The sequence below is a fragment of the Labrus bergylta genome, chromosome 13, assembly GCF_963930695.1.
Source record: "Labrus bergylta chromosome 13, fLabBer1.1, whole genome shotgun sequence".
NCBI classification, from domain to species: Eukaryota; Metazoa; Chordata; class Actinopteri; order Labriformes; family Labridae; genus Labrus; species Labrus bergylta.
This window is the reverse complement of record NC_089207.1, coordinates 3,356,862-3,374,606: the sequence shown is the minus strand read 5'-3', so window position 1 is coordinate 3,374,606 and position 17,745 is coordinate 3,356,862. Positions and strand designations below refer to the sequence as shown.

Below are 17,745 nucleotides of genomic sequence, written 5' to 3'. Positions count from 1 at the left end.
AATGAAGATAACAAGAAGAGATAAACAGGACATCGGTTAAATGAATAAAACAACAGAGAGCTGAAGAGTTAAACGATAAAAGGATTAGGAATTTAAAAAGACTAAGAGCAGTAAAATGAATACAGGAAGGGAAACATTTAAAGGCTAAAACATATAAAGAAGAGAGTCGTAATATATGGTGAGTCATAATTTACATTAAATCTTAATGTTAGTACTTTTACTTTGCTGAAATCATCTTGCAAGGAACATTCGGTTAATGTCGACTTTGGCGCCCCCTCTGGACAAACTGCTAGTTTCTACAGCGTCTCTACCATTTTTCTCCAGTACGTGCCAGAGGTATTTTTTTTTTGACAAAATCTTATCCAGTTCTTTTAGCAGTCAAATGTTTAACTCACATGAATTTCTGCCATATAATGTTTTAATAAGACTGTATCTGAAACATGCTGTCAGTCCCCTCGTCTGATACCTAACCCCCCCAGCAGTGGTTTCAAACTATAAAAATGACAAAATAGAAATAATCCTCAGATTCAGAGTTTTTTATTGTCCCACAAGGGGAAATTTGCGTTGCAACAGGAACACACAGAAGACAAGAAACACAAAGACAACATCACCATAAAACATGGACCAAAACAAATTTAAAAAATCAGACAACACAGCAAAATATAAAAACAGAGCAATATAATCAGACAAGAGCTCAATACCAGAATGGAAATTCAAATTATTAAAGTGCAAAGGGGAGGTGTGCAAATGTGCAATTCAAGTGCAAAAAGAGCAACAAATAGCTAATTGTTGTTTAACATATTAATTGCACCTGGTAAAAATGGAGACCTGGAGTCTTTCAGTCTTCCTCACTAAAAGACAACAATTAGCTATTCCTGTTTGCTTTAGTAGCTCATATGGCATCACTTTGAAAGGTGATAATAAATACAATAAAATCTTGCACTGTGATTGACTCTACTTTACATCATTTTGTCTCAAATAAACGATACACCTGATATACATATTTTCCCACTGCTATGCTATGTTGAGTAACCAGTGAACAAACTTAACCGGATTAAAACAAAAATGCACTTTATATCTGTGGATCTTTAATAAGATAAATATAAGCATAAGATTAAGCTGTTCATACTGTTCAGATGTTCTTCAGAGCAGTGGATGTGGATGGACTCCTTGTGACCGTGGGTGTTCTGGGTCACATCAGTGTGTAAATTTGCCAAAGACTACATCTAGGTTCATCGTTAAATATGCCCCTTAGATGATAATAACGCAGCGGCTCCTCTCGATTCAAACTGGCTGTTATATAGCACAGAATCAGAAATAAAACCAGATGCTAAACAGATATCAAAAAGAAACAAAAATGCTCTTTGCATGGCATTTATTAAATTGTCTTACATGCTTTTAATGTGAAAATCAAAACAGTATTCAAAGCCACAGTGACCTTTTTAAAGGGACATGCTAATTTGGAGGGAATATGTATTTTGTGTGTGTGAATCCAATATTCAGAAGTGTAGAATGTTTGTGTTAATAATGTGACTTTTTCTTAGAAATACTACAATATATTTTGGAAGTATCATGATGTCATGTTTAAGTTTTTATAAAGCAACATTTGATAATTATCTCAGTGATATCCCCAAGAAGTAAGGGTGCATCAACAGCATTTACAGGAAACGATCCTTCTGGGTTTGAGTGTTTACATGTGTGCTGTGTCCTGGTGTGGCAGAAGCGTTTAAAGACACGATGTTGTGGGTGTTGTAGGACGCTTCTTCACCCCCTTTTCTGTCCTTCCAGTCCCACCCTGCCCTGACATTCCCGTGCAGACGCCCGGGTGTCCAGTTGCCACCGGTTATTTCTGAGCCCCTCCCTTCACACTCTCCAACTGTTCTACATACTCAGTGGAGAGGAGCAGCCGCCTTCAATCAGACCCCAAAAATAGCTTGGGGTGCTTGGGAGGGAGGGAGGGAGGGCGGGCTGGCTGACTGACTGAAGACCCCAGCAGGGTCCAGAGGGTGTCATGTGCTCAACCTTGTCCTCCCATAACACAGACAGGGAAACGGGAGAGGGAGTCAAGATCCAGAAAGTCAGAATAAACCAGCTGGAAACTTTCTCACTCAGTGGATTTACTGTTTGTGACTCTTTTTGTCACATGCATTCGCAGTAGTTGGAGGGGGGGAAAAAAATCAGACAGTGTTGACATCCAGGATCTTAGTGGCTGCGGAATTCCTGGACCATGAAGCTCAGTGTGGCATTGTTTTTTGCAGGGCTCTTTGGGGCTCTTGCAGCTGTGTTCATCCTGCTTTCGTTTGGAACTGATTATTGGCTGCTGGCCTCGGAGAGCTGTCAAACAAACCCTGACGAAACTGTCAGCCCGGCTGGTGTGATCATAGAGGTGGGTGTAGCAGATTTATGAAAAACAAGTCATCATTTAAAAAAAAAAAAAAAGAGTTGAATTCTTAACTTCATTTTTAGATATAACGATGTGTGCATGCATAAGGTCAGATGTTCTTGTTGTAAGAATAGAGACAGGAATAATCACAGTAGTTGTTTTAACATGTGTAGTAAATATTATTTGGTGTATTGTCAATGTGAACTCTATTCCCTTGGTCTCAAAGGTCTAATGATGGAACTTTAAAAATGCATGCTAATAAGGAAAATAGCGAGTTATCTAAGTGGAATGTTGTTTATGTGTGCAGCATTCGAGTCCAAGTCATATTTCCCTGTAAGGACTAAAATCAAAGTTCAGCATTAATAAATCACATTGCATCATATCTATTGTACTGCATTCTCTCATATCGTTTGCTTTTGTATCATATCTTATTGTAGTGTAATGTATAATATCCTATAGTATCGTACTTAGCATATTGTATCTCATCGTTAATCGTACCATACTGTGTAGTATGGTATGGTATTGTACACTTATCACATCATATCACATCATATCATATCATATCATATCATATCATATCATATCATATCATATCATATCACATCATATCATATCATATAGTGTAGTATCGTAGAGTTTAGATGTGAAGGTTAATATTTATAAATGAGGTCAGGTTTTATTGCTGAGACCAGAGAACAGAAACAATGCTAGTAATTGTATCGTTAAGTAGCCTATAGTATTTCAACTTTAAATGCAATATGATGCATGTTAACTCTATTCCCGCAGGAAACATATTTGACAGAGCTACCTTTAAACATAAACAGAAAGCCTCTTTTTCTATTTTGGAAAACAATCCGGCTGATTTTTCAGCCCTGTAGGGTGGAGAGAGGCATCTCTGTTCCAGGACATCTTCATGTAATCAGACACTGTTTAATGTAGTGTGTGTGTGTGTGTGTGTGTGTGTGTGTGTGTGTGTGTGTGTGTGTGTGTGCAGCTATGCAGTATTGAGACACAGCATGTACCACGTGGCCCTATGATAGAAATACAAATACCAGTGGGCCTGTAGGCATGTTGCTGTATTGAATATCACCGACATGAACATACTTAGCTTTTTCATAGTGGGCTCTGATACTGGAATCAACACATGATATCACCACAATCAAACCAAAGCAGCATAGTATAATACAGTAATACAGTGTAAATATCTCACTTTCCTGTATGAATCCAATCTCGGAATCTCACTCAGGGCAATAACATGATCTTTAAGTGGAGATCAAGTGTGAAGAAGCACTTATTCTCAACTTTTCTGACTTGTATCTCTCTTTCTATGACCTGTCATCACAGTTTGAACATCACTGAGGTTCATTTGATTTTTTTTTTGTGTGTGGGTAGAAAGCTAAAATGATTAACTATATACTTTGGTGTACCCAAGGTTTTATATATTACTTTTATATCATTTCTTAAAAGCAATCCAAATCGGAAAAAAAACATCTTTTCATGACAAATGATGACACTTTAATGTCCAAATTCTTCTCAGATCGCACCCTCTATAATATATAACATGGATGATGTTTTAGTCAATTGAGGATGTTTAGTATTCACCAAAAATAGCTACAACCAAAGTCAAATGCTTCCTGAAAGAGAAAACCGTTGAACTGCACGTTCACGCGGCCCGAGCAAAAATCTGCACGAGGTTAGAGGTCCTTCCTCAGCTCGACCTTTGACCCTAATTAGCAGCTGCTGTGTGTCACCGTGGCACCACACAGAAGGCCGGCACCCCCCTCACATGATGGCAAAAGCTGTTCTTAGACTTTTATTGCATCCATTGATAACATGGAGTTCATACATACCTACTCTACTCTGAACTGTTTCTGAAGTTAAATTATATTTCATTCTTGTGTGGTGCAGGAGGCAGCCAGAGACGTCACGCTGTACCATGAGGGGTTTTTCTGGAAGTGCTCGTTTGGAGGCAGCGAGGGAGATGACCATCTGCTGTGGAAGCTCTGGTTCAGTAAGAAACACTGTTAACACAAAGCTGCTACACTGTGTTTGTTTTAATGTTTGTTTTCAGCTCAGTTTTCTCTTGGTTTCATCTGCTTTATATTCAATCTGAGTACAATTACTCACAGAATTATTTTTATTTTTTATACATTTTTAGTTCCTTTTCTTTTGACCTGATTTAAATCCAATTATATTTTAGAGACAGAGAAATGACAGCATGCTATCCAAGCTTGTGATATCACTATTGTTGGCATCAATTTCCAACTCACTACTAGAAATTTTCTTTGGAGCAAAATGTTAAAAAAAAAAAAAAAATCAATCCAATTCGGGACTTTACTTTAGAACATGCTGTTTCCACCATGACAGATGACGAGCATATGAAAGTGCATTATATGATTATGTTTAGGGGATTTTCAGTGTAGCACAGGATTCATCAGCTAGTTCATAAAATTAAGAGAAGATGACCAAACAAGTAGTTTTTTGTTGTCAACAAGGGTCTTAATAAGTAGCAGAGGATCAATGTTAGACTGTAGCTCTGTGTTTAAGAAAGCATTTGAAGATTCACACTTAAGCAAAGACAATATTTATGTCAAATTTCTAAAAACTTAACGGTCCCCTGCATGCTCCAAGATAATTTTTATAATTTCTTGAGTTGTTTACTCCGTCAATAAAACTGGAGAGCGTCAGATTGGTGGAAACCCTCTTGTGTGACTGTTTTAGACGGCGAGCCATGTGATGTTATTTTGGTCGTCTGTCAGGTGATAGTGTGTCATCTATTTACTGATGGGGACTCTGAATGGTTGGGCATTGTTGGAAACAAGCTTCCAGCACTAAAAGGACCTTGTGAGGGTCTGTGGAATTTCACATGCTGTAAGAGAGGAGAGAGGAGAGAGGAGAGAGGAGAGAGGAGAGAGGAGAGAGGAGAGCGGGACAAGAATAATAAAAAAATAATGAGAGAGAAAAATGTTTTTATTAGCTTTGTTTGTGTCATATCTAAATCAATCCGAGACGGAGAAAACAAACACGCTATACAAAGTTAAACCATCAAAGAATCTAAGGCTGTTTATGTCTACTAATTGTTTACTTTAAAGACTTTCTGTTCACTTTCTGTGCTTTTTCCCCTCCTGTCTGTCTCCAGCAAATCAGCCCCACTCTAAAGTGTGCATGCACGCCTACCTCTTCCCTTTCCCCGTGTCTCATCAGACCCACAATGCAACAGAGTATGATACTGCTATAAGTAAGTGTCTGTTAATCTATTTGAATGTGGTTTCAGATGACACAGATCAAGTTTATTTACTTTCTGTATATGATCCAACTTCTGTACACACATTGTCTTGTATTTCTCTTTGTGCAGTCTACAGAGGCTTCTGGAGCATCTTCATGCTGATCGGTGTGGCAGCTGTGGTGCTCGGCGGGTTCTTCATCATCTGTGCCGCTCCGTTCGCCAGCCATCGCCTGTACAAAGCAGGAGGAGGCCTCTTCCTGGTCTCAGGTAAGAACTGAAATGGTTCACTCCTGTGTTGGAAAGTCATTGGAACACTAACTTAAAGCTCCTGTTAGGATTTTTCCTCTGGTAATAAACAGCCTGATATAAATTACTGATGGCCTTTATGCAAAAAACATCATCAGCAACAAGACACATTATTTACAAGTTATTTTTAAATGTCTGTAAATGCTGTCAGGGGTAGTTATCACATTTAGATTTTTTCTTATTTTTAATATACTTAAAGGTGCACTGTGAAGATTTGGTAGTGAAATTAGAAAGTTGGAGAAGTGAAACAATTCCCTGCTATATTTTCTGAACTATATCCACAAACTTCACACAAAGAATAAAAAGGGTACCTGGAACCCCTTTTTGAGCTAAAAGGAGAGTTACGGTATCACTGTTGCGGACCCCCCCCCCCCCCCCCCCCACCATTGCTTCTCGTGTAGCATTTATTTCCAAACAGTGTCACAGGGACTACTTTTTCCTCTGAGGAGAGTTTGTGCATGGAGATATGAGCATATGCCACAGAATCTGTACATTTCTACAACTTTTAAATGTCTCTATTATCTACCAAAATCCCATAGTGCACCTTTAAAATATAATATAAAATAATAATAAAATAAATGCAGGACTGTTACTTGGAATAATTCACTTGTCAGGGTTGTGGTGGAATTTTAACTACAGGATTTTAAACACATTTTTTGGATCAGTTTGCATTGGTGGACATAACAAGTGTGTGAGTGGCTTTGAATCATCCCCATCTGGTCTCTCTATGTCGCTCCCTGCACCAGGCCTGTTCCTGCTGTGTGTGGTGGTGATGTACGTCCTGTGGCTGGAGGTGTTGGACGTGTTGGATCTCTACATAGAACACCAGCGCTCTGCAGTGTGTCCTACCTTCCAGCTGTCCCACCACTACGGCCTATCCTTCATGTTCGCCCCTGTTGGCATTTTCTTCTGTCTCCTCGCCGGCCTTCTTTTCCTCCTCATCGGCCGAACCGTCCAGATACACTGCCACTGAGGTTAGAGGAAGCATTTAGATTGAGTTTTTATTCACTTTCTTCTTCTTTTTTTTACCACTGTGGTCTTGATTTGTCCCCTAGTAGGACTCTGGAGATTGTAGCTCTGAGGTTTATATATTGGCTGATCCTTTTGAATAATGTTGCAGAATCAACCTTTTTTAAGGGTCTATTTAAAGGTAGTAGTATAAATGACCTATGGTGTATATGACTTTAGTTTGAATCTGTGGGCAATGAGTGTATGTACAAAAACTGTCATATGCTAAAAGGTTAAAGTGCACAGTATGAAGCTAAGAATGATGCACGATTGTTCTGTATATACAATGATAAGAGTCCGTGTTTGGTTAAACAGCACCTTGCCATGATGTTCAATTCAATAAAAAAATACAAATCTGGAAGTCCATTAAATCATACTAAATATGTCATCTTTACAAACTGATCACACCTTATAAAGAAAACAGCTAAACAGCCGAGTTGTTACTCAAACATGAGTCAATAATGTATTTGTTCATGACTATTCTCTGTTGCAGATGAAGAGCTATTTGGGGCCCTGGGGAGTATTTAGAACAACAGTCACCTTATGTGTGTCAGTGAGTGCAGAATAAACTGCAATCCACATGTTCATCAATATACAGAAAATGTTTCTCAATATAGTTAGGGGGAACAATGGAGCTCTATGGCACACTGACGCCTGCTCATTTCAGTGTTTCCTTTTTTAAAGATTTATTAGAAAATTAGAAAAATGCAGAATCATTAGTCTTATCCTTTAATAAAATTAAATATTTATATTTCACTGAGTATTATCATGCTTAATAGTTAAGTTAATTTCTGCTTGTTTTGCAGTATTATTTTCAGATGTCTGTATATAGCCCAAATCTGATTGATTAAGTGGTGCAGCGCAATTGATTCTATTTATAAGTGAGCTTGAAGCATGATTGGCTTTTTAATGTTGGGTTTATATAACTGTTTGTATTGACTTTCTTTTCTTGTACATGTTCTTAGCATTATGTTTGGGTTTCATAGCGTTGTTAAAGCACGGGTCGGCAACTCGAGGGGCAACTAGGAGTGAGTGTTTTTTTTTTTTTGAACAACTAAAGCAAAGCAATGCTAAAGCCACCAATTCCAACAGGCGAGTGTGAAGTGTCTGAGGGCGCGGTCACACTGGCCATCTGTACCGTGCTGTACTCAAGCACAATTAGCCCCCCACTCATGGTGCAGGACGAGTCTACAGGAGGGGGTGGTTAGGCAAGTCTTTGTCTTTGCTGACCAGGGGCGTCATGCAAGCCAAAATTCTAGGGGGAGCACACGTTAGAGTAGGGACAAGTGGTAACTTTCTGGAAAAAACAATAGATGACTAATGATGCCATGTTTTGCATTTTGAATATAATATACTGCATCTATAATCAGAGAAACAAGGGGTAGGCCTATTATCACTAAAATCATGTGAAGTTCCTCAAATCATTACAAATGCTTAATTGTTTTTGTAGCTTCCACCACTTAAAATCCCATTTCTTTAAAGTAAAACAGCGTACAGGTTGAGGGATTAAGGTATGGCATTAGAAGAATACAATGCATTTAGAATATTACTGATCAATAATAAAACTTACTGAAAAGAAAGTATTGAAATCATTTTAAGAAATAAAATAAAATCCTGTCAGAAACACGCCCCGCCAGTGGGTATGACGCCTCTGTTGCTACAAACATTCTGCTACCATCTGCAATTCTTGTGCCGCTAACTCGTTAGCTTTAGCGCAGGTGGACAGGGAAATACTTTATGTGAAGACAAGTGAGACATCCAGTCACCCACAGACGGTGATAGCCACATATACAGGATGTTTTTCTCTCTTTTTTTTCCCTCAGAACATTTAATTTGTTATTTGCTGCAATAAGATTTCAACAAATAAAACACAAATGCTTTAGAAAACAAATGGCCTTACCCTTGCTTTAAGTCTGTCTTGAGATACTGACGTTTAATATTTTGTACATGTAAATGTTTTTTTGTGGTCTGTGTGGCAATAAAAGCAGCTTTGGTGTCTAAAACGAATAATTTGGTTATTTTACTTAAATTATTATTAAGTCAAAGAACTAAGGAAAGAGAGTACACTCTTGGATCAAGTCTTTTAGAAGGGTATCAGATGTGTGTTTAGCCAAAGACACATTTCATGGACTAAGAACAAAAAGTCTCTTATCAAGCAAGCAGAATCCTAAGGGCCATCAATATGAAATCTTATAGACTCCTCTGTGAAGAACAATCAGGAAAAAGAAATTTGATTCAAGCTCTTATTGTTTAAAAAGGATCATTGTATTAAAGGTGTTTTCGAAACATTCAATATATCACCACAAGAGGGCACTGTTGCATCATTTAGTTTACACATGAACCCAGAGGAGAGCAGCAGAAATCCTATTTTGCTTATCTGGAGTCAGTGCCGAGCGTATGTGGCGTTATGCATTTAATCACAGCTTCAGAAGCAGGATCTGTAGATGAAAGAATTCACACCTTGGCTGACAGACGGATGGTAATTTCACTCATGAATGGAGCATTTGATCAGGATCTGAATGGACTCCTGTGTCGATTCTCATGTGTCTGTATCAACTCTGTGCCTCCCCAGCTTTAAAAATGTACTTATCATACATGGGGGTAATGCTTCAGGATGTAGCAGGGAGAGACACAATGTGAGGCATTGATTACTTTGTGAGAATGACTTTGACTTTACAGACGAGGATGAGGAATGGAAAAAAAAATCACACTTTCCTTATTCCTGACATTTCAAAGTGCAGGGAGAGTCTTCGCAGTAAACTTCAGATCAGCCTTATGAGAAGCTACACGCCGAGGTAAAACCACTGCAGGTCACAAAATGAGGCCGCAGAGGTTGGCAAATTGTGGGATAAGATCTCAGGATTTGTCCTGATTCAGGTTGGAGTGCTCCTTTCAGCCAAGACTACCCCAGGGAAAAAAAATCTTATCTGGTGGACTTCCTGGTTTAAATTAAATCATAATAAGAGAACAGAAATATTTCATTATTTCTCAATCCACTTTGGAGGAGGGGGAGAGAGAGAGAGAGAGAAAGAGAGAGAGAGGGGTGGGTTGTATTGCAGGTGTGGAGCAGGCCACCTCCTCCCGCAGCAGCAGCAGCAGCCGGGGCCTTCAGCAGTCAGTAATGTCATCAGAGTCCCGGCTGAATTCAGCACTCACTGTTCTGCATGATTGCCCATGATAATTGTGTGTTGATAGGGAGCGCCGGAGATGGAGTATAATTTCCACCGAGAGATTCCTAAACAAATACCTGTGCTCAGCAGAGGGGATGGAGTGTGGCAGGAGGTGAGGAGGAGAATAGTGGATGAGGGGAAGATAGAGGATGAGAAGGTAACACCTTCAGAGGAGGAGGAGGAGGAGGAGGAGGAGGAGGGACAGAGAGTAAAGGTCTCACTGCAGGGGCCTTAAAGTCTGAACCTAAAGAAACCAAAGCAAGGCAATGCCAAGGTACTGCTTAAAAAAAACGAGGTAACATCGTTGATTGATATAATGTCAAATAGAAGAGACGGGGGAAAAATGGAAATGAACAAAACAGAATAATAGAACACAGAATAGAATAGAATAGAATAGTATCTTTGTAGTATAGCAATAAGTAAGGTCTTTTTACCTGCTCTTTTGTAATGTTAAAAGACAAAGAGTAAGGTATTTTACCTGCTTTTTGTAAAGTGTCTCGAGATAACACGCTATACAAATAAAAATGTATTGATTGATTGATTGAATAGGCATCATTAACATTAATTAAGAAAGGAAGGGAATGGAAATGAATAGAACAGAACAGAACTAAGAGAATAAAACACTACAGAGTAAAACAGTATGGACTACAACAGCATTACGAAAAAAAAGATAATTTCCATTTTTTTTTCCTGCATGTTGCTTCAGCATCTTTTGCACTATTCACCACTGCACTGTTTCATATTTAGTCATGTAAATATTAGTGTTTTTTATGTTTATCGTTGATATTTAATGTTGTACCTGTTCATAAGAGAGCACAGTTCACCAAAGTTAAATTCCTTGTGTGTGTAAGCATACCTGGACAATAAAGCTGATTTCTGATTCTGATGATGAAAAAAACACACTTTTAAATCAAAGTTTGTCTCATTTTTAAATACAAAAACACTCCCTTAGTAAAACAAAAGATTAAATGAATTAATCCTATTTTGACCACAGATCGGTTATTAAAACATCCAGAATCCATTAATGTACTTTTTCATCACATTCCACATCACATGAGTGTAATCTACATATTAAACCATTTTAAATAGTTGTAATGAATCAATATATACAGTACATTTGTTTAACTGGGATAAAAAGGGTGAACACAGAGAGACAGGTGAAAGTGAAAAAGTGACAAACTGTGCATGTTCTACATGTGGAAGGTGACTTTAAATGTGAGGAGGTAGAAGAAGACCAAATGCAGAAATCTAAATCCTACAGATTTTTAAGGAACGCTCAGAGAGATGGAAAGGAACTTTAAACAGAAAAAGCTTTTTTGTTTTGAGGCATGCAGTAAACACAATTTGATGCTACTTTGAGGGACTTTTTTCTGTCCAGTGCACAACTAAGAAATATTCTGTCCTGCTTCTTTTTTTACCGCAAAAATATCAATCACTGTGATTTTTGTCTGTGGAAAACACAAACGAAGGCTGTTTCTGCTTCGTTCAGTTAATGGTCTTGTCTAATATAAACTAATGGTTTGGGTATGTGTCCCATGTACAGAGGCTAATAGTCCTCCAAGAGGCAACCCAGGTTTGAATCCGACCTGTGGATCCTCTCCTGCATGTCATTCCACACTTTCTCTCTCTCTCTCCCTGATTTCTAACTCGATCCTCTGTCCTCTCTCCAAAATAAAAACATAAAAAGGCCAAAAATAAACCATAAAAAAATAAAAAATCTTAGCTGCTAGTTGACTTTTTAAGTTTGGAAGCATGATCTAAGTTAGATTTGGGCATACTGGAAACTAAGGCTAATGAAATGGTGCTGGGACTTAAGGTTTTATATGTGATTTTTTGATCCAGCAGATGTCGCCCTTGAGCACCAGCATGAAACCAAAACAACTCGCACTGCATTGTCGTGTTAGCATGCTAATGCTAGCGATCTTTATTATGCTGGTATCTTCACACTGCATGTAAATTTACCTGAAATGAGCGTGATCTAGAAACACAGTTAAGCAGTGAGTACAGTATGTTATTCTTCTTTTCTCTAGTCCCTCAATTAAACAACTTTTATACACGAGGGGAGGAGTCAGCCGGCCGTCCCGGCGATGTAAACAAAGTGAAGATAGGACTCTGAAAACTCTGAAAGCATCACAGACAGTGGGACTCGGGTGTTACACCCATTGTAGACAGTCATGACTCACAGAGTTATTTTCAGAGGATATACTTGATTTATATTATATTTAAGTGTGAAAAATCACATATAAAGACTTTAAGTGTTTATTTGATTTGTATCTTAAAAAATAGATTTTTTTGTTTCATGCTGTGACTTAATGAAAGAGTAACTTTTTATTATTAACATCAATGTCAATAAATGTGCTCTGTTGGAGTGAAGAGATCCTGAAAGAGTCCACAAAGAAGCTGAGAGACTCTGTGGGACGTTGATGGAATCCTTCACCCCTCTGGTCGGGGGGGAAAAAGCAGAGGAGTCGGACTCTCAGTCAACACTTGTATATTTAACCTTGAGGGAGGTTTAAGTTAATTGGAAAACACTCTTTGCCTGAGTGCTCTCACCTCGTGGCACGCAACGTAGTTATCATGGCTTATCTTCCAAACGTATCATAATCCCGCACGACATGCAAGTCAGATTTCATTTAAATCAGATTACTTACAACTCTCAGAAAAAAAAAAGAGCTAAGTATTTGAATTGCATGAACAATATGGCAAGTCATATTACACGCTGCTTTCCTCTTTAGAGATAGTTTTACATAATTTCCCGTTCGGTTTTTGAAATAATGAATAGACAATGGGCTGTATAATTGTGAGGATTTACAATTCAGAGGACTGTGCGTGTATAATCATCATGCATTATGCAGAGACGGGGAGCACATAGGTCACCGGTGGCGCAGGCACAGAAAAAGTAACTCCGGTCATCAACAGATCAACACTTTTTATTAGCTTGATACATGAAATGAAATCTGTTTGATGAGGCGACATCATCAGGATCAGAGAGGCAAAAAGTCCCCAAAGCAGAGCGTCAAACCATCTTCATACGTTCAATCAATGGAGTCTACACCCGCTGGTTTATTACATTGTTGGCTAGTAGAGCTCCACCTGTACTGGAGTGGATCCTTTTCTGGCCTCCCTTTCACATGCTCCGGCCTCACACCTCAGTTTTGTGCATATCAATGACATTCCAAAGTGTGTGTGGAAAGCCCTCGTTCATGCTCAAGGTCTCTTGTTTCAAAGGCATGCTAATGTCTTTCACAGTGAAACTCCTCTCAGCGGCACTCTTTTAACTGCCAGAGCAACTGTGTAGGAGATGATGGGCGACTCTTCAGCCATCTTTTTCCTCTTGAATATTCATACTTTTTAAAAAATGGCACATGTGCATATCCACAAATCTTAAACATTAGCTTTCCTAACAGAGATTTAGGTTTTTTCCACATTGCCTTTTCACTTAAATTCTTCTTCTTGGTGTCTCTTAATTGTACAATAATTCAGTCCAATCTTTAAAAAAGCTAGATTCAATGCTGTTTATATCAACCAACTGGTCACCATTTTCTCCCTTTGCCATGCTTTCTGTGGGATTCAGTGTTTCTCCTTATTTGGGTGCAGCTTCCCCTGCAGCTATTAATTAATGCCGCAGCACAAAAAAAGCCGGTGAATCTACTTCATGAATATTCAAACGCACCTCGTGCATATCATTTCTTATGCAGTGTTGTAACACGGGCCGCTGGTGAGGCAAAGCATCATGGATCCAGAGCCTGTCAGGGTTTCTGTCTCTCTGCTCGTCTGAAACCTGGAGTCCATGCTTTTTTTAAAGTCTTTAAAGTGAGATCTAACAGGATGTCAGGCTGGATGGTAAAGTTCTAAATGAGATTATTTTAAACATTTTATTGTGTTTTTTCTCTCTCAAACTGGTTTGTCTTTGTTTTTATGAAGATATTAGAAAATATATCAGTATCTATTGTGTTTTTTCTTATAAACTCAGTGTTCACATTATTAGGAACATACACATTGTTTGATGTTGTCAAGTAGAACTCTACTTCAACAAAATGTAAAGGTCTTAAACAGCTCCTCTTGATTACATAGATAGAGAAAATAAATACACTTAAAGATTGCAAATTTAGCAGAAAATGATTTTTCTGACTGAATATTTATTTAAAAAAAACAGTTAATTGCATACATTCATTATGTATTATTTACTTATAATTGATATTTGTTTAGCTCTAGATCCTCTTTGAAATTATCCTCCACTTCTATTACATTTTATTACTATATTTTACATTTTTCTTTCTATCAAACCTTTAATATCATGTTCTACACTGTCACAGAGGTGCATTGTGGAAATATGAATGCATTATATTCAGGGTAGTTTCTTTTTTATGACACATTTATTTATGTCCTATATTCTGCGTCCTGGTTAATAATGAATGTAGTTCTACTGTGGCTGTTTTTAATTCTATATATTGTGTTTGTGGTTTTTTTTTAATGCCTGTTAAAGTGTCCTCTTGTGTTCATGTGTTAGCTTCATTTATCAAACGGCATATTTTTGAACATGCAAATGTCTGCCATTTGAAGGCAATAAGTAAACAACAAAGTGTTTATTAGTAGTAACAAAGTATTATGTTTTTATGCAGATTAAGGAGAAATTATGTATTTAATGTAGTCCTGCACAAAACCACAAAAAATATATATTTTTTTAACAGTTCCAATAACGATAAACTTTACAAAAAGAAACACAGTTATACCTAAAAATGGAAACTGACTGATTATTTTATTTATTATTAATCTGAGGAGCACAAGGCTTTAAGCACCTCTTTAAACACAGTAAAAAACTTGTAATTAACAAGTAGCCTACACATGTTTAAGGCTATAAAAAGGACATTTTCTGAGTAACAAAAAAAGTAACAACATATATATATTTAAACTAAATCTTCTTAAATACATTAATATGACTAAAACATCACAATTTTTCTGCTTTACTGACGCTTTTTATCTTTTTACATGTTTTTGAAGTCACTTCGTTCTCTCTCCAAATGAACTAATGGATCAAAGTTAATTAAAACTAACATCTTCAATAATAACTATTCATATTTTTCCAAGGATAAAATCAATCAAACATTTTTTTTTGCTCTCAGTTTTACTTCACACATCTTTAATCTCTGATTCTCCATCAGTGCGTCTCAACGCCACAACAGAAATGTTTGTTGATCCGTTCTGCTGAACCACGAGCCCTCAGAGTGTCTTAATGTTACACATGTTTATTAATGCACTTTAACAAGGGGGCACTGTCATATCTGTTCGTCTTTAACATGTCAGCGTGTGTAAATGGAGGCAAGCTTAAATAAACAGGAGCAAGCGCTGTTTACCATATTTAATAGAAGACAAATATACAATTCTAATGTTACTATTCAAATGATCGCTCCTTCTCTTTGTTTCTCTCTTCATGTGTATTCATAAGAGAAGCCTCGTATGCAGCCTCCCTTCATTAGAGGAACATTTATGAAAATTACAGATTATACATTGAGATTACGGCAAAGCAAACCGGGGCCCTATTATTAACACTTGAACTACATGTGTACAGACATCGCCTACAGTAGATGTTAGCATAGGCGACGTGTGCAAAGTTACAACAGGAAACCAGAAGACTTTTAAGAAGTTTTAGACACAAATGTTGGAAAAACAACAATTTATGTGCTGGTTTGTATACTGCAGAAATATAGCTGTGGTTAGGAGAAGAAGAAACACGTTCAAAAGGAGGCTACAAGCACAAATAAAGATTACATTTGAAGAGTTTTAGCTTTAACAGTTAAAGAACCATTGTTGAAATTGTCTTCAATCTTCTTGGAAATTGAAGGCATACTGTAGAGTTTTCAACAATTAAAGAAAAGTGACACAAAAACAGACAAAACAAAGTGAAAGCTTTACCTTCTGATGTCCTTTGAATGTCTGCAGCAGCGTCTTTGACAAATAAATAAAAAAATCCTTCATGTTTCAAGTGCAAACACAACAAAAACAACGATTTTCTTCACCTTCACCTTCACCAGGCTTCACGTGTGTCCTCGTGCCGCGGCTGCTGCCGTGCTTTTTATACCAGTTTCAACTTGCAAAAAATCATACCTTTGACCCCGAGTAAGGCTGACATTCCTTGAAAGTAAAATCTTATGCGCACACTGCGGTGTGTTTGCAATGGAAAGAGAAGACTTTGTATTAATTGAAGTATAATGATATCCCCTTTACTTGGAAAAGGAAGAAGCGGGCGGTGAATAATGTATCTCCATGCAGATGATAAATGAATATGTCCATATATTCATTTATTAATTCATAGGTTTGAATTGCAATTTAGATTACACTTGTACTTCCATTTATTTACAGAAAGAAATGTGTTGTAATGTGCCAAAAAATAAATGTTTTGTTCTTTACATTTGTGATAATTAAACGTTTAAGAATCAAGGACATTCCAGACATCCTTCTCACAAAACAACGGACCATTTCATCCTTCACTTCTCAGTTGAATATTTATTTTCTCCCTCACTTTGTCCTTCCTTCTTCTGTCTTCTTATTTGAACTTGTAAAATCTTGTGTTTTTCTGAATCTCCTTCCTTCATGTCACCCTCTCTCCTCTCCTTCCTCCTCATATCTGAAGACGAACCGGCGAGGAGAAAAAAGCCTTGACAAACAAACTTCTGCAAAGTTTTGACAAAGTAAGAAAAGGAAATGCCATGTGAGGAGGACCGTGGCGGGGGCTGCAGGCGGTTGAAGTCACATGCCAGAGGGGACCATACGCAGGCTGGTAAATGTTACCGGTGATAAATAAACATTATTTAAAAGATGTGTCAGTCCCTGTTAGAACGAAGCCGTGCTTCATTTGTTTCGCTGCTCTGAGGCTAAAAGGAATATTTAATCACTCCTCTGAATGATATGAATAATCACTGATACTTTTCCTGAGAGCCACGAGCACACACATCCACGTTGACTTATGCAGTAAGGTTTGAGATTTACATACTGACGATTTACATTTGTGTGCATTTCAAAGTTTAAATATCACAAGATTTCTCAAGAACAAAATGAGCGAAACTTGAAAGTTATTGTTCAGATAGAGCGAAGAGACAACAGTGTTAACATCTCATCAATGTAATATTTGTATATTTATGCTGCCTTAACAACAGTTATGTCCTCTCATCTGTCATGTTTGTTATCTAGAAACAAAGGGGACTATTGGTGCCTTCACACATGCACAAAACTCTTAAAAACAGAATAAAAATTCTTCATGTGTGAACGTAAACAGCTGCTTTTTTCACTCCAACTTTACCCAGAATTGTTCCTGCCCTTGTTTAATTTCTGTGTGACCTCGAGGTAAGCCGATGTGAGACCACAGGAAGAAATATTCAGGAAAATTCACTGTGAAAGAAGCACCGGAACATAATCATATAGGCCGTGTCTGAAACCACATACTTTCAAACTATTCAAACACAAGATCTTTCAAAACGTAATAAATATGACTCTGTTCTTTGTATTCAAATGTATGATGTCACATTGGGGATGTAGTACATTCTGAAAGCAGAGTATGCAATTTTGTGTACGCAACTGCCCCATAATGCATTGCAGATCTCAGACTATCCAATGGCCAGCCAGCCATCAAGCAGCATCCAAATGAAAGTAACCGT

The 17,745-nt window shown here is 37.7% G+C and overlaps 1 protein-coding gene across 2 annotated transcripts; it reads left to right on the top strand.

Annotated features, from left to right (window-relative positions):
• Positions 1-1,991: 1,991 nt before the first annotated feature.
• On the top strand, positions 1,992-16,741 carry tmem182a (transmembrane protein 182a). Of its 2 annotated transcripts, XM_065962433.1 has the most exons (6): positions 1,992-2,386; positions 4,292-4,394; positions 5,523-5,621; positions 5,739-5,876; positions 6,662-6,889; positions 16,725-16,741. In XM_065962433.1, the coding sequence occupies exons 1-5, from the start codon at positions 2,228-2,230 to the stop codon at positions 6,886-6,888; spliced, it is 726 nt and encodes a 241-aa protein (XP_065818505.1). In that variant the 5' UTR covers positions 1,992-2,227; the 3' UTR covers position 6,889; positions 16,725-16,741. The 2 variants fall into 2 exon arrangements, with proteins under 2 accessions (XP_065818505.1, XP_029135977.1); XM_029280144.2 differs by lacking the exon at positions 16,725-16,741 and having other exon boundaries at positions 1,994-2,386; positions 6,662-8,933.
• The last annotated feature ends 1,004 nt before the right edge of the window (positions 16,742-17,745 follow it).